We start from the raw sequence: 16,466 nt of genomic DNA, 5'->3' as shown, positions 1-16,466 counted from the left end.
TTGCCAGTGAACATCTAAATGAAGCAGAGAAGCCTTGGGAGAAAGTACTGTGGTCAAAAGAAACTAAAATCATGCTGTCTGGCATCAACCCAACCCTGCATGTTTGGAGCAAGAGAAATACTGAGTATCGTCCAAAGAACACTATTCCCACAGTCAAGCACGGAGGTGGAAACGTCATGCTTTCGGGCTCCTTTTCTGCTAAAAGTACAAGACAGCGTCACCACACCAAAGGTCCAATTTTCCTATTGAACATCTGTGGAAGGAGCTGAAGCTTCCAGTTGCCAAGTGGCAGCCAAGAAACCACAAGGATTTAGAGAGGTGGGCCAAAATCCCTCCTGATCTGGTTGCCAACCTGGTGACCAACTATAATAAACGTCTTACCGCTTTACTAGCCAAAAAGTGTTTTTTCCTCACCAAATACTATAAAAGTACAGGGACATACCTTTTATGTAATGTGTGTGTGTGTGTGTGTGTGTGTGTGTTTTTCTGGTTTATCTTTTGTGTCTCTCCATTAAAACTACTGTGAAGATTAGGGATATTTCTTTGTAAACGAGCAAACTAATTCTGCAAGGGATCGAACAATCATTTCCCCCACAACTTGCTCAGTTGACCAAGTGAGTTGGTAACCAGCTATGTGTGACCGCTTATCCTGATTGCCAATGTTAGGGTACAGGATGCTGATAACGGCTGGTTATTTTTGAAATACAGTATGACACGACACTTATGTTGCTGCCACGGTTTGCAGGCTGCTTTTACCACACCAAGTCCTCATCTTCATCTCTGCTGTCAAACAACATATATCCTAACCTTTGCAGCCATGCACCCATAGGTCTTTTTTCCTTTTATTATTCCCCGATTAATGTCCTGATTGATGTCTTTTCTTTTCTGGGCACTGATGATGACAATACCCAGTGGGATGTTTTCCTATATGAAGAAGAATAGCATTCAAGTCATTGTTACCACTTCCTAATCTGCTTATAATTACCTGCTCCTTCCTGTTGGTGGAAACAATACTGCAGACACGCAAAGGGTTGCGTGTGGGGAAACATACACAAAAGGTGTAATCAGAACAAAGCAGATTAGGAAAAAAACTAAAACTCAAAAGACCTCTGCAATTATTACTGCATTGTCCCAAACAGAGATTTATGTAACTGTGGATCTGAAACCTGCTGACACAAGCCGCTGTTTTACTTGTTTTTGAACATTATATATAGGTTTTATTTTTCATCTTTGACCTCCATAAACACGACATGAAGGCAGATTTAAAATACGTAAGGTCCTCTTTAATTTTTTATTGTAACAGGACCCAAGTTTAGTTTTAAGTACAGAGGTTTTCATGTGCTCACAATGACTAAGGTGGAGCATGGTGGGTGAGTAAATGATTGATTATAAAAGTATAAAACACAGAGGTGTGGCAGTTTGGGTGTCTTGTAAACTACCTTCTTTGTTTTCAGCGAGGGACATACTAAATCTAGGTCTTTAGTAGTTATTATTTCAACAAGCAGCAAGCTTTCTTGTTAGCACTAGAGGGCGCCATGAGCTCGTGAAGACAGGGATGTGGAGGAACGAGTAGTGAAAGATTGACTGTGACAGTAAACACGTGTATTTCTCCCTTATTAGCTTCCCTTTATTGCCTCTTTGTAAAATCCAGGAGATAATTTAAGAAGTACAAGTGTTAAAAGTACAAAGGTGAGTAGACATCGCCTTTCTTTTCTTTTACTCTCCAGGCATTTGTGTGTCACTGGTATACGCCATTAACACTGCTTTTTGTCTTCCAGATGGCGCCCTAGGTTTCTTTCTGCTGAAGGGAAGTTTAAATGTCTTGAACCTGCTATGCAAAGCACTCTGAGATAACCTTTGTTATGATTTGACACTAATAAAATTGAACTAGAATGTAAATGTGAAGAGTCACACTTTGAAAATGGAACATGAAATTACCATAGATTTTAAGTTTGGGGTTTTGTTAAAAGACAGAAAATCAGGGCGCATGCACAGGATATTAAGGAAATTGAAACCAAATGTAAGGATGCACAAACAAAACAGACACTTTGTTTCATATGAAGTTTTTGATGCAGACTCATTAGAAGGAAATTAGTTAACTGATGGATAAATGCATGAGAGGAAGTGTAGTGATACCTTCTGAACTGTAACCACGGAAAGTTAAAGTGATGTGCTGCCAGTTTGTGAAGACAGAACAGCAAAACTGGCAACCCCAAGAGAATATGAGGGGGGATTAAAACATATGCTGAAAGGCTAATCTAACCTGCAGCATTTGCTAATGTGATGAACTGAAAGGACCTGATTTGAGAATGCTTCACGTATTTTTCACCAGAAGTCGGATTTTTATTTTAATTTATTGTATTTATTTTCAATATTAATTAACAATTTCTGAGTGTGGAAAAAAAAATAACCGATCAAGTTTGAACTATAGAGGGCAACAAAGATCAGCCAAACCTTGGAATTTACTGGTATTTGAAAGAAGCAAAGAAGAAATCTCGCGAGATTTAGCGGCTTCAGCTCAGACAGTCTCGCACACAGTGGTGTGTATTACGCTGTCAAAACGCGTTTAAAAGTAACTTCAGATATAGAAGCTGTTTGTAAGTGACAGAAACAGTAAACATGTAAGGGCTAACATCACACTACTGTCGCTACCGCTAAATAAGTCTGACTTTTTCAGAGATACAGCGGGTATGCTAGCCGGTCGCTAGCCGAATGCTACCGTTAACCTCGCCTGGGACAACGTGATCATTGATTCTGTTTATTAGATTGCTGTTAAAAATGAAGTGTCACTATGAAGTGTTGGGTGTGAAACGTGACGCGGGAGACGATGATTTGAAGAAAGCTTATCGTAAATTGGCCTTGAAGTGGCATCCTGGTGAGTGGTAGCAACCTGTCAGTATAATAATGGTACTGAGACGTTAGCATCTTCTCAGATATACGTGTATAACATTTAGCATTGTGGGAGGAGATTTAATGTTGAGTTGTCGTAGAATCTAATTTTTGATTACTTAAAAAAAATGTAGTCACAATTTAAGCCGTTTAGTCTTAGTTGATTTTCGGGGAGGGTTTGCTCTTTTCAGTTTATTTGTAGTCCTGTTTGGTTAGGCTGTTTGGTTAGGGACAGCATTTAAATAGTTATCACACTATTTACAACAGCAAAAGATGTCAGTTCAGAACTGTGACATCACTGTGAGTGTTTTTCTGACATCATTGCAGGAATTCAGTGCTATAGACTGTGTTGTGTTTGTCTGATTTCTCATCTCTTTATTTCTTTCTTGCACCAACATGTCACTATCACGATTTGCTGCTTCATGGGGTTATCAATAAGTCTTTTAGGCAAGGGAGTCCCGCTAATACAAAGTGTTGTTTTTGTTTTTCCTTCTGAAACTTTCAGATAAAAACTTGGACAATGCAGAGGAAGCAGCAGAGCAGTTCAAGTTGATTCAGGCAGCTTATGACGTCCTGAGTGACCCACAGGAGAGAGCTTGGTTCGTACAAACACGGCAGTCCGAATAATGCGACCCGCAGATTCCAGAGCCTTGCTCATAGTCTGAGCTGTACTGGTTTGTACAGACTTGATAAATCATATGGATGCTTCTGGGTGTTCATGTGTTACAGGTATGACAATCATAGGGAGGCTTTGCTGAAAGGAGGGCTCAGTGGGGATTATGAAGACGACAGCATTGACCTGCTGCAGTACTTCACGGTCACATGTTACTCTGGCTACGGAGATGACGAGAAGGTTTGTGTGGGTTTGATCGTGTGCGCAAAGGGTAGTGTTGCCTCAAGATGTCAGATTATTTAACACAATTTTGTTTTCTTGACAAGAAAGATAAAAATGCGTATTGTAAAAAGTAGGAATTTCAATAAGGCAAGAAACATTACCTACCAACATGATGTAATTTTTTTTCTCTGTGCTGCATCTGTTGGTGGGCGTGAAAAGAAATAGTTTTAAAGCTTTCATTATACTCTACTGCAGACATGGAGTCTACTGGAGTCCATGTGGACCCTAGTGTTTACCGCTTGACAAACATCACGTCACTCCGACCCAAGCAGACCGTTGCAGACTTATGGATATTGAAAGTATAATCAAGGCTTAAGTTTGTGAGGCTTATCAGGAGCATAAACCATGTGAGATAAAACCGATAGGATGTGCGATAACCATGGCTGTAATAAAAATGCCCTGGAACTCAAAACAAATCCCACATAACTTGTTTGGGGCCATTTGGAAGAGAAACTCAACTCGGGAGCTGTGGCACCACTCTCACCTGAGATAACAGCTTTTCTTCAAATTCTTTAATTCTCACTCGCTTTTGCAACGTTGTACTTTTGTGTTACTCGCAGCAACAACTCCACCTCATTGTTAGTCCATTTAAAAAAGACTCGGCGCTTTTCCTCAACATTTTTCCGCGACGTTTCAAAGAGCCGGAAAGTAAATAAACAGCAGAAATGAGGTAGGTTGAATCGTCTTGCGTTTCACGTATGCGCAGTACTGGAACGTAAGCGTTTTCGGTCGTTTCAGTGTGGACGCACAACTCTGTGAAAACGACTGAAAACGATAGTGTGGACGAGCGGCGTTTTCAAATTCATCCAGGCTAGTGTTTACGTAGCCAAAGTGTGGAGAGAGTAGTAAAGTGAATTAATAAAAGAAACTAAGGTAAAGCAAGCATTAAAATTTTCTACCAAGGCTTTTTAAAATTTATTTATTTTTTGTCTCAATTTCCAAAATATATATTTGACAAAGAATCACTGGAGCTGAATGCAGCTGTATGTGTAGGCTTGGAGGTTACGCTGTTGTCTAAAATGAAACTGATGTGTGCTTGGTCCAAATCAAGTTGGGGTTCACCATCAAAGTAGATCCTACTTGAAGACTACAAATTCGTTCTTTGGTTGTAAGCCGGCATCATGGTATCAGCTGGTTTCACCCATTGTAGTTTGTTAGAATCAAAGATCACAGCTGTAAATTTTAATGATGGAGATTTATCTTAGATCCTTTATCTTCCCATCTTCAATGTGCTTCAGTGGACCGCTCATTAATGGCTGTTGAAGGTGCTTGATGAGCGAGACTGACCCCTAGTGGAATATTGTTGCTATGACAATGAACTAGAGGGTCAGGGTAGACTCTGAAGTATATTGCTCTACCATCTCAGCCTACACAGCATGCCCATGCCTTGACCCTGAACCCGGCTACTTCATCAGCATTCACTGATTGTTCTGGCAGCGCTGCCCTGAGGGACTGTGGGAAAGAAAATTCTTTGTGTCTCTCAGATTTTTTCTTTTACTGTTTCCTCTCTCCCTAGGGCTTTTACACCGTTTACAGGAATCTTTTTGAGTCCATTGTTAAGGAGGAGATGGAACACAGCAAGGTGGAAGATGAGGAAGAGGAAGAGGAGTTTCCTCCCTTTGGGGACTCGCAGAGTGATTACGATACCGTAAGGCTTTAAAACACACGTCAGCAGCTGTTTCAAACAGAAAGCAGTTTTTTTTGTTTTCCTTTAGCTGCTACTTCCCGTGCGTAAAACAAACACAGATCCTTCTGTTCTGCTCTTCAAGACTTGCTTTCTATGTTTTTGCATCACAGGTAGTGCATGTGTTTTATGGCTACTGGCAGAGCTTCTGCACTCGCAAAAACTTTGCTTGGAAGGAGGAGTACGATACGAGGCAGGCCTCCAACCGCTGGGAGAAGAGGGCCATGGAGAAGGAGAACAAAAAGACTCGAGAAAAAGCTCGAAAGGAGCGCAATGATCTGGTGCGACAGCTGGTGGCCTTTGTGCGTAAGCGCGACCGCCGCGTGCAGGCACACAGGAAGCTGGTGGAGGAGCAGAACGCCGAGAAGATTAAGAAAGTGGAGGAGCTGAGACGGCAGCAGAAGCTCAAACAGGCCAAGTGAGTAAAAGATGAGTAGCTGGGGACAGATTTGAGTTTTTGTTTTTAAAATTTCTTCCTGACACTGCTCTGTATGTCCATCCAAGACTGGCAGAGGAGTATAAGGAGCAGAGCTGGGCGGCCATGTCTGAACTCGAGAAGGAGCTGCAGCAGATAGAAGCTCAGTACGGAAAAGAGTTTGGAGATGCATCTGAAAGTGAGGAAGAGGAGCTGGAGAAGAACAGCGAAGAGGGCGGAGGTAAGGGTTACCTTCTCTCATGTCGCACTTGTGTCCCCATTATATGTCATACGCCGTTGGTAACGTCACCACACAGCAACAAGTATTAACGCTCATCGCTGCAGTATTTTGCTGAATGATAGGTGGCATCACTCAGGCAACACCTTCGTGTCAGCTCTAGTGTAGGAGCAGTTAAGTCTGATCTTTTAGAACTATTGCAACTTCTGTATAATGTGTCAGTCTCTGACCTTATGCACTGATAAATCGTTACAAACTGACACAATCATGCACTCATGTCTGCAACTCAGCGGCAAGGGCGCAACACGCTAGGTTACAAAAATCGAGAGGTTCACGACCAGCAGAAACTGCGGCTTGCGACAGCAGACATGACGTCAATTTGACGTCAACTTTGTCGTGCCATGCCGAACGGCAGCTATAAAGTGGCCCTCAGAAGGTCAGCTCCATAGCTACACAACATGCGGTCCCTCAAATATGTAAACAGTGATGACACATTTACTGGTAAACAGTAGACCAATTAAAACCTGGATTTATCCCATCTGTTTATAGGCTTTCTAACTTTCCTACCTTCAACAGCACATCAGAGATGGACACATCCATATACAGATGAACTGGACATGCTACTCCCATAACTGCACTTGACTAGGAGTTCTAAGTGATGTAACACAGCTACCTTAACTATGAAGGCTGAGGCGCAGTCTGCAGGGAAAAAGCTGTGTTGGTTGTGTGGGCGTAAAGTTTTCAGTAAATGCAGTGTTGGATGAACTGACGCTGTATGCAGATACTGGGGAAAAAAAAAAAAGAATTTTTTTGTTATTGTTTTTTTTAACATCTGAAACACGAGCATATATCAAGTCCATGTCTGAGAAAACAGTCACGGATTTCGCAACATAATGGAAGCATTTCCTTGTTTGCTTTGTTTTTTATATTTTAAATGATATATGGCAAGTAGTACAATAATGAATGGTCTTCTCAAAGCTGCTTGTATCAAAAAGTAAATAATTGTAGGAATGTAAACAGTTACTGTAGCCAATGTCATTAAAGTTAGTGCAATTCAGTGACATGTAATACATCTTTTTTTTTTATGAGTTACAGAAATCCAAGGCTGGGCTGTAAATCAGCGCATGGCCTCGAAAGGTCATAGAGCGAATTTTTTATGAGGACCTTTGCATTATCTGACAATATTGTATCGCTTGGAATAATGTTTGTATTACGGCCGACCCTGAAGAAAGGCTAATCGTGCATTGAAACAGCGGCACAGCTGGTGGTGAATTCAGCGAGAGTCGTGCACCTTCCGCAGCGGCTGCATAAAACTGAAGTAGCGGGTTCACCGAATGCCGGCGAGGCTGATCATCTGTGATCATGAGTGCCGACTCGGGGTGACACAATCGCAGCGGCCGTAGTCTTAACCTGTGTCTTGTTTGTTTCCGATTTATGATTAATGGCTGTGACGAGTTCATTTTTATTGATGTGACACTGTCTGCATGCAGCTGTTGCATGTTCAGTAGAGCCCATCCAATTTATCGGCGGGCCGATATTATCAGCTGATATTAGATATTAGCCATGTTATGATTGTGTTGATATTGCACAGTTTGTCCACTAGAGGCCACTCTGCAACTTCCCTGTTTTTAGCGCACACAATTGGAATGCCACAAACACAGGAATCAGTTGACCTGAGCCCAGTAGAGCATAAAAGAGTAAATAAATAATTACTCATAACAGATGTTGGGTGTGGCTGACAGGAAAAAAAAAATATCGACTGTTATATCAGAATATCAGATATTTAAATTGCCAATTGTGAGTTGGTCAGTTGTGCTCATATGTGTTCAGGACTCCTTTACTGTCGAGTCCTGAACACATAGCGGCCTTCTACCGAGCTGCCATGTTGGAATGAATTTTGGGAGCCTGTTTTGAAGCCCCCATCTAAATGCGAGAGGGGCTAAGGATCTAAAATTTATATAATGATCATGGGGAGGCAAACCACACACAAGTAAATATATTTCTAAAGGTGCTACCGACACAAAATTCTCTCCAGATGTCGGTTACAACACATCCAATCCACAAATCATGCAACAGAAGTCCATAATTAACTTATGTGTATTAATGAGGAATGACACAAGGGAAAAGTATTGAACTTTATTTAATACTTTGCTCAAAAGCCTTTCTTGGTGATCACAGCTTCAAGATGCCTCCTGCATGGAGAAACTAGTCGCATGCATTGACTTTGGCCCATTCTTCCACACAAACCTCTTTAAAATCCTGAAGGCTCCGTGAGCCCCGTCTATAAATGCTGAGCTTCTTTCCATAGAGTTTTAAATTGGATTCAGGTCGGTGGTTGGCTAGGCCATTCTAGCCGCTTTATTTTCTTTCTCTGAAACCAGTTGAGTCTTCTTGTCTGTGTGTTTGGGATTATTCTCTTGCTGAAACGTCCACCCTCGTTTCATCTTCATCATCCTACTAGATGGCAGCAGATTATTATCAAGAATGTCCCGGTACATTTTTTCATTCATCCGTCCTTCAATTAGATGAAGCGTTCCAGTGCCATATGCTGAAAAACAGCCCCACACTGTGATGTTCCCACCTCCAAACTACACTGTTGGTATGGTGTTTTTGGGGTGATATGCAGTGCCTTTTGACTTCTAAACATGGTGTCTTATGGCATCTAAAGGGTTCAATGTTGGTCTCATCTGACCAGACTCTACTCTCCCAGTATTTGTGGCGCTTGGCTCTTGGACAACTCTTCTAAGTCTGGTCTATCTTGCGGGGAACATCTGTCCATGGTCGGTTCATGATGACATTGTGTTCTTTCCACCTCTGGATTATAACCCCAACAGTGCCCACTGGAACCTTCATTAGTTTAGAAATTCATCTGTAACCACTGCTATCAGTACATTTTGCAACAATAAGGTTTTGTGAGAGCTCACTGGTTTTACCCATCATGAGATGTTTCTTGTCTCATTACCTTGGTAATGAAACATCTTTTTATAAGCCATCAGTTGGGACTGAACAGCTGATATTAATTTGCACTAAGTGGCAAGATTGCTTTGTAATTGCTGATAGATTTCAGCTGCTGTTATGACTTTGCACACCTTTTTGCACCTCCCTTTCTTCCCTGTGTCTTTTCTCATTATTACACAAAACTTGAATCAAACCACCGATGGCCATAAATTATTTGCATGTGTGAATTGGATGGGTTGTTACTAACATATGGTGAAAATTTCATGTCAATAGCACCTTTAGAAATGTATTTACTTAGAAAACTGTTGATGCATTGAATACTTTTTGCCACCACAGGCAGCTGATTCAGTGGCCGATTGGCTCTCTGTGAGCAAAGTGGGACAACCACCATCCCATGTAGGATAAAGTTCAGGAGCCTTTGTGTGCTAGATCTCCTCCTCTTATAAAATCTCTGATAATAAGCATATCCAGTCACAACTTTCCCCAGCTCTCAGGCATGAACAGCAGGTACTGAACACTGTCTGAGTCCTGTCCTGTGCTTTGGAACAAGCTGCCTGCAAACCTGAGGGTCAATCAAATCTGTGCATACACTCAGAAACAGACTGAACCACTTTTGTTATCACAGGCTTGCTGTTAATAACTTACACACACTGTGTGTGTGCGTGTGTGTTTGACTTGTATTTTATTTTTTGTGTTTTCATCGTAAACTCTTGCAGGTTTGTATGTTTTTAGATTTTTGTCTTAAGCATATTGGGTTTAAATAAATGTGCTACATAAATACAATTGGTGCTGTTATTATATCATCATTCATGCTGTAGTCGAGATTAAACGGGAAGTCCGAAATCCCAAGTTCCCACTCAAATAATCCCCGACGATCCAAGATGGCAGCAGCAAGTGTAGAATTCTAATCTTTACTGTGCTGTTGTGATATGTGACTCCCTAAACGAGTCATAAAGAGAACCAACTATGCTCTGTCCATGAACAAGCTGCAGCGCCATTTCTTTTAAATGAAGGAAAACAAGAAAACAGAAGAAAGCTGCTGTCAGTGATGACTGAGAGGGTCTACTTTGATAGGAGAATGGAAAAAAAAAAAAAAAATCAAACAGAAAAACCTCCGCCTGTTTTTCTGGCTATGACTAATGCTTTAACTGGAACATGGTCAGCTCTGGTTCCTCGACTTTCAGGGTAAAAGGAATGCAGCATTAATCCAACTTTAAGGATTTAAAGCTTGTGTACAGTAAAAACCAGAGCCTCCTGTTTGCTGGCTGTCTCTCTACACTAAATGCATAAATGTTCAATCACAGAGGCCGAGCAGCCGGATGGAGACGAGCTGACGATTGATGATTACGATGATCTGTACTGCCCAGCGTGCGACAAATCCTTTAAGTCAGATAAAGCGTGAGTGTGAAACGTTACCTTTTCAGCACTGCACTCAAAAAGTTTGCACCAAACTTTTTTTTGTTTTATATATATCTCAGATGAGTTTGGAACAGCGTAATCACTGTTATTATCTGTGTGCGTCACGCTTTTTATATTTTTCTACCCCTTTCTTCACCTTCTCTTCACAGCATGAAAAACCACGAGAAGTCTAAAAAGCATCGGGAAATGGTGGCTTTGCTAAGGCAGCAGCTGGAGGAGGAAGATGATGCACTTGGTTTGAATCTGGAGGGAAGTGAGAATGAAAATGAGGAGGAAGAGGAGGAAGAGGAAAAACCAAGGCAAAAGTATATATTTAATTTTGTTTTTTTAATTTCTTTTTTCCTTCTCAAAACTTGATTTTTACTGTTCTGCTACCCTGATTGGCAAGCATAATATAATAATAAATCAGAAATCCATTAGGAAATTTAAAAATCAGGCAGTGTGGAGAAAATGCACAGGAGAGGTAACACAGATACGAATGCACAAACAAGTGAAAACAATCAATTTTTAGTCCATTTAATAGCATACTAATTTTTTAACTTATTGGTGATGCATCGTATTAAAAAAGTTGAGTTGTTTTTACTGAGCTCTCTTTCCTCTCCTGTAGGCTGTCCAAAAAACAGAAGCGGAAAAGAAAACAGCAGAAAGCGGCCCCAGTGCGTATCACCATCACCGTCATCGCTTACATTGTTCGTGCCTGGTTTTGTGAATTGAATCTTTCTGAAGACTTCTCCGCCTTCTCTTTCCAATGCTCTCCTCCTCCATAGCAAAGTGCTCCAGGGGAGGAAGATGAGGAAGAACCAACACTGACCACCTGTGAGGAAGATGCCTCCAAGAAGTCAGCAGCAGACTCCACGGAGCCTGAGAAGCAGGATGATCTACCTCCCACAGAGGTCAAGAGGTCAGTTTGGTTTCTTAACTGTCTCTAGGTCTGTCTTCTGGTCAAGTGTTGCTTTTGTTTTGTTGTTTTCTCTCTCTCTCTCTCTCTCTCTCTCTCTCTCTCTCTCTCTCTCTCTCTCTCTCTCTCTCTCTCTCTCTCCTTCTTTTGTGAAAGCAGACACACATACCGACTAGTCTCTCTGCATTGTTTTGTTTGAAAGCATTCAGCGGCTTAGATAATGCTGTAGATTTAGCTGGTTTGCTAGGTACTAGTTTTTTCTGTCTTGCAGAAACCAAAGCAAGGTCATTAAGTTGCTGGGTAGCAACACTGAGTTGAAGCATGCTGAGAACCTAAGCTAAGATGGTATAGAATAGAATAGAATAGAATAGCCTTTATTGTCATTGTACAGGGTACAACGAAATTGGAGTGCCACTCCCTTGGTGCAAAATGCAATAATAAATATAATAAATAAAAAATAGTAAGATATAAAAGGTACAATAAAACAAACATAAGTACTCAAACAAAAGTAAGTATGATATTTACAGGATAGCAGCATTAATATAATGACAGTATGACAGTATGAATAGCAGCATAATATAATGACAGTGACAGTATGGTATGGCTAAGCAGGTTCAATTGTTTTTGTATACACTGCATGGCTGTTCAGAGTTGTATTGTTTTTGTTGTTTGTGTATTTTTTTCACCAAAAGCTTGTATTAATGGGAGATTTGGACTGCTGCGTAAAGTCGGTTCTAGCACATCACAAAAATTCTCAGTGAGATCTGGACTCTCATGTTTCATGTGCCAGATGAATCCTGGCATTCTCATCTTGTAGTATAGCTGTGCCATCAGGGAAGGAAAAAATGTAATGGTGATGTCAGTTACTTATGTAGCCCCCTTACTCTGATGCACCAGTCAATCTGACAAAGGGTAAATCTAGACTCAGACCACATGACTTTTTTCCATTGCGAGAGAGTCCAGTGTTAATCCTCCCTAGCAAACTGAAGCCTTTTGTGTCCTTTAGCCTCACTGATAAATGGTTTTCTTAAGGTTACACAGCTGTTCAGTTCCTGTCCCTTGAGTAAACTTCATATTGTAGGTGTGGAAATGCTCTCACTTTCAGCACTACCCTTCCAGGTTTTAATATTGCACAGGCAGCTCTTAATTCAATTTGACTTGTTTCAACAATCTTCTGAGTTGTTTTTACTTCTTGGCCGCTCCCTTATTTCCCCAAGCCATCGCCACAGCAACTGGCCAGATCATAAAACATGGGGATCTTGAACAACTTGGTCCAGCAAGAATTAAGAAGCTGCTAAAGCTGTTAAATGACCTGCTGCCAGCCGAAACATTAATCACTGCAGTAATCACCCAGAGTAAGGCTCTCACTTTTTTGAGCAGGCAGGGTGTAAAATTAATACCCGTTTAACACATGTATATCTACATGGCTTGAATATATGAGCTGTCCGTCTGACATGCACAATCTCTTGTTTATGTTTATGTCAAATTTTTGATTAGCTGCAGATTGTTTCTAAATGGCTCGTTAACTCTGCGGTGTTGTTCCTGTTCCCGAGGTTCTTGAGTCAGATTAGGTTGCTGTAGTGCTTTTATCCTTACAAGTGTGTCCTTAAACTTTATGCTGCGCCCAAGCACTTTATTTGATATGTGTGTGTTTGAGTGAGTGAGTGAGTGAGACAGAGTAATGTGGTGTAATAGTTAACAAAGCAAGGAACTCTGAGCTAGTTTGAAAGCTGCCATGAATACCTGTTGAGTCTATTAAAAGTGGGGACAGCGTGTCACCGTGGCCCCAAAATCTTTCCAAATGATGGACAAAATGAACAGAACAATGAATTGAGTTGTGTTCCTCCAAGAGTACTTTTCTTTACAATAATGTGCACGTTGTAGCAATGTGACAGTTAATGTTGTTTCTTTCATTCTGGGGTTTTTTTTTTTTTTTAATGAAGTTGTATTCTGTGACATAATATTTAAACCAGAAATTGGAAAAATGCATATGACAAAAAAGAAATTGCTAGATCATTTGTGTTGAGGATATGTGGGGCTCAACTTGGTGTGATAAAGGAGGGAACCAACAAATTCCTAGGTGAAACTGTGCAGCGTGATAACATCTTTTTTTTTTAGTTGTTTTTTTTTATCCTTCATGTGAATGTTACCTCTGCAGCACTGGGAAGACGAAGGGAAAGAAGGGAGGAGGAAAAGACAAACCAAAGAATGTCAAACAGCACACAGGAGAACAGTTTCCTGAGGTTTGTAAAATCCAGAATTCAGATGATTTTTAAAAAATATTTCTTGTACTGTGCAAAAGTCTTGAGCCGCCCCACATTTCTTTATACTTTGCTTTCAAGGAGACAGACTTTCTGAAGGTCTTTCAGGGTTTTTCTTTAGACATTTTTTCACTCATTTGCAGTCCAGTCCTTGAACCTAAACCTTCAGACATTTTTTTGTTTGTTAATGTTCTAGACAAATAGGTGAATCATTCCAACATAAAAACAGAAAGCATGCACCTAACTCAAGCAATAAAGCAGTGTTGTATTGACACTGCAGAGATAACTTAGCAAAGAATTCATTTTAAATGGTGTCCTTAGGCACTTTTGCAACAGTGTCTAAAGATGTTGCAATCTACAAAAAACAGATAACAGTTTGACAGGCAAAAACAAAACCCTGGATTTTTGGAAACAAAGTGATTCCACAAAGAGCTGAAAATATCTCATATCTCAGCATGGATTGGACTGTGTTCTTAAAAGCGTTTTAGGAAACCGGACTAGTAGAGGATCAAAGAAGTAGCACCGTATCTCCTATCCTAAAAATTCAGCAAAGAGAGATGATCTGAGAGATGCATCTGAACCTTGAGTTGATTCATCTACTCTTCACTGAAGACTTTTTTCCTTATATGCTTTATTTCCTTGTATGTTTGCATTATTTCCCAATTTAAAGAAATACATGTGGCTCAAGACTTTTGTATAGTATTGGTAATTAAATTCTAATTATTATGTGAGGAGAACTGTGCCGAGACATGCTTCACCCTGTCTCATTAGTTCAAATGCAGCACTTGTTGTTAGAAAACAATCGTCACTTTCATCACTTATCTCATTTCCACCTCCAGAAGGAAGTGAACCTCCGCTGTGTCACTTGCAATAATGAGTTCTCCACAAGAAACAAGCTGTTTGACCATCTGAAGTCCAGCGGCCACGCTACAGCCCTCTCTGGAAATACTCCTCAGAGCTCCATGAGCAAGAGCAAGAAAGACAAGAAGAAGAACAGATAACACATCCTGACCGGGACTTATGAACTTGAAAGAGCTTCACTCAGCAGGGACACTTAAAGGCTTAAAAAACAAAACAAACAAACCTCTAAAGGGGTCTAAAGTGGACAGCACTGGCTGACTCGTAGCTTTTTGTTTTTTTTAATTACACTATAATGTTCAGTAATACAGTTGTGTCAAAAAGTGAATCGTCCAGAATGGAATGATCAAACCTTTCCGAGCAGCCTTTCATAACTTATGACAGTCTTCATACTGAAACCAGTGGAGAAAAAGAGTTTTTGATGTGTATGTGATACTTCTATCTCCAATATTAAATCTGTACATCTCCAGGAAACCTCTGTCCTTGTTTGTCTATAGTGGTATTACTAATAAAGATGATGCTTCAGATTGGTATACCACCCTGAAATCATTACCTCGGCCAAGGTGGTTATGTTTTTGCTAGTGTGTCTGTTAAAATTTGGCTTACATCCACCAAAGTCTTCAAGGCCAACTTTTGACAAAAAGCCTTCTAACTCAGAAATAATGACTCTTATAGATGTTAAATGCAGAACATACCATATATACCATTTAAAATATCATGGTGCATTTGACCTCTAAATCTTCCTTCAAGGGCAAAATGATGATGATGCTAATGCACATACCTGGTCATACATGTGATGCAGAAGATCATCAGTTCAGGCCACTACCTCCATTGCTCCATGGTCCAGTTCTTATGTTCCTGTGTCCATTGTTGGTGCTTTTGATGATGGACAGTGGTCAGAAGGGCACATGACCAGTCTGCACATATGCAGTCCCATACACAGCAAACTATGATGCACTTGTATCTGTCAGAACCTACATGAACTTTTTTGGCAGTTTGAGCTATGTTAACCCATCTGTAGAATCGGCTCATACAAGGCCAGCCTTTGTTCCCTGCATGCATCAGTGAGCTGGGCCACCTGCGACCCTGTCGTTGGTTCATCACTGTTTCTACCTTGGACCACTTTTGATAGATACTGATCAGTGCAAAAATGGTCTGACCCAGTCGCCATCACAATTTGGCTCCTGTCAAACTCACTCAAATCCTGATACTTGCCCATTGTTCCTGCTTCTAACGCATCAACTTTGAGGAGAAAATGTTCACTTACTCCCTAATATAGCTCATCTGCAAACAGGTGCCACAATGAGGAGATAAACAGTGTTATCGACTTCACGTGTCAGCGGTCAGAATGTTAGGCCTGATCAGTGTTTAGGGAATGATATATGGGGCCTCTAAATATGTTACATTGGACCTCTGACCTCTTCTTCAGGGTCAAACGTTTAAAAATGTTTTGTTTTAACCGTTAAAACTATGCTACAAATGAAACTGCCTCTGTTTCTATTGGCACCATTTCAGAAATGATTCTGGCACATGGGGATCATAAATATCACATTATAGGCTCCAACCAAACATCATGTCACATTTGACCTCTGACCTCACTTTAACATTTCACAATCCCACATCTGCCTTTCGTTCAAGCTGACCCCAAAAGGTGTTAGATCTTTAAAGAAAGCATCAGAAAGAGAAAAAGGAATAAGATAATACCTATTATCCATGACCTACTCCTACATAATGTCTCTGTAATCAATGTAAACATCTGTCATGTTGCCCGTATCTGATTTTTACTGCAATATAAACTTCTTACAGTATGTTTTAGATAATGAAATGAGTATATACATGAAATACAACACTCTTCTCTTATAAGTAAATACTGCTCATGGTGGAGGTTTGCACTGTCGGAGTGCTTCTCGCTTCCATTAATGCCTCTGGGAATCGTGTGTAAAAGCGAACA

The 16,466-nt window shown here is 40.6% G+C and overlaps 1 protein-coding gene across 1 annotated transcript; it reads left to right on the top strand.

Moving 5' to 3' along the window:
• The first annotated feature begins 2,478 nt into the window (after positions 1 to 2,478).
• On the top strand, positions 2,479 to 16,207 carry dnajc21 (DnaJ heat shock protein family (Hsp40) member C21). The gene is made up of 12 exons (XM_003451496.5): positions 2,479 to 2,875; positions 3,395 to 3,488; positions 3,619 to 3,742; positions 5,301 to 5,432; positions 5,582 to 5,886; positions 5,973 to 6,124; positions 10,384 to 10,477; positions 10,648 to 10,803; positions 11,106 to 11,154; positions 11,266 to 11,399; positions 13,555 to 13,639; positions 14,497 to 16,207. The coding sequence occupies exons 1-12, from the start codon at positions 2,779 to 2,781 to the stop codon at positions 14,656 to 14,658; spliced, it is 1,584 nt and encodes a 527-aa protein (XP_003451544.1). The 5' UTR covers positions 2,479 to 2,778; the 3' UTR covers positions 14,659 to 16,207.
• Positions 16,208 to 16,466: the final 259 nt, after the last annotated feature.

The sequence above is a fragment of the Oreochromis niloticus genome, linkage group LG7, assembly GCF_001858045.2.
Source record: "Oreochromis niloticus isolate F11D_XX linkage group LG7, O_niloticus_UMD_NMBU, whole genome shotgun sequence".
Lineage (NCBI taxonomy): Eukaryota > Metazoa > Chordata > Actinopteri > Cichliformes > Cichlidae > Oreochromis > Oreochromis niloticus.
Note: the sequence above shows the minus strand (reverse complement) of the source record. Positions and strands in the feature narration are given on the sequence as shown.

Bases quoted from the DNA above. Each gene is read 5' to 3' on its own strand.
- dnajc21 (XM_003451496.5), top strand. From the start codon at position 2,779: ATGAAGTGTCACTATGAAGTGTTGGGTGTGAAACGTGACGCGGGAGAC. The intron at 11,155-11,265 runs GTGCGTATCACC...CCTCCTCCATAG, and splicing joins AACAGCAGAAAGCGGCCCCA to CAAAGTGCTCCAGGGGAGGA. The intron at 13,640-14,496 runs GTTTGTAAAATC...TTCCACCTCCAG, and splicing joins CAGGAGAACAGTTTCCTGAG to AAGGAAGTGAACCTCCGCTG.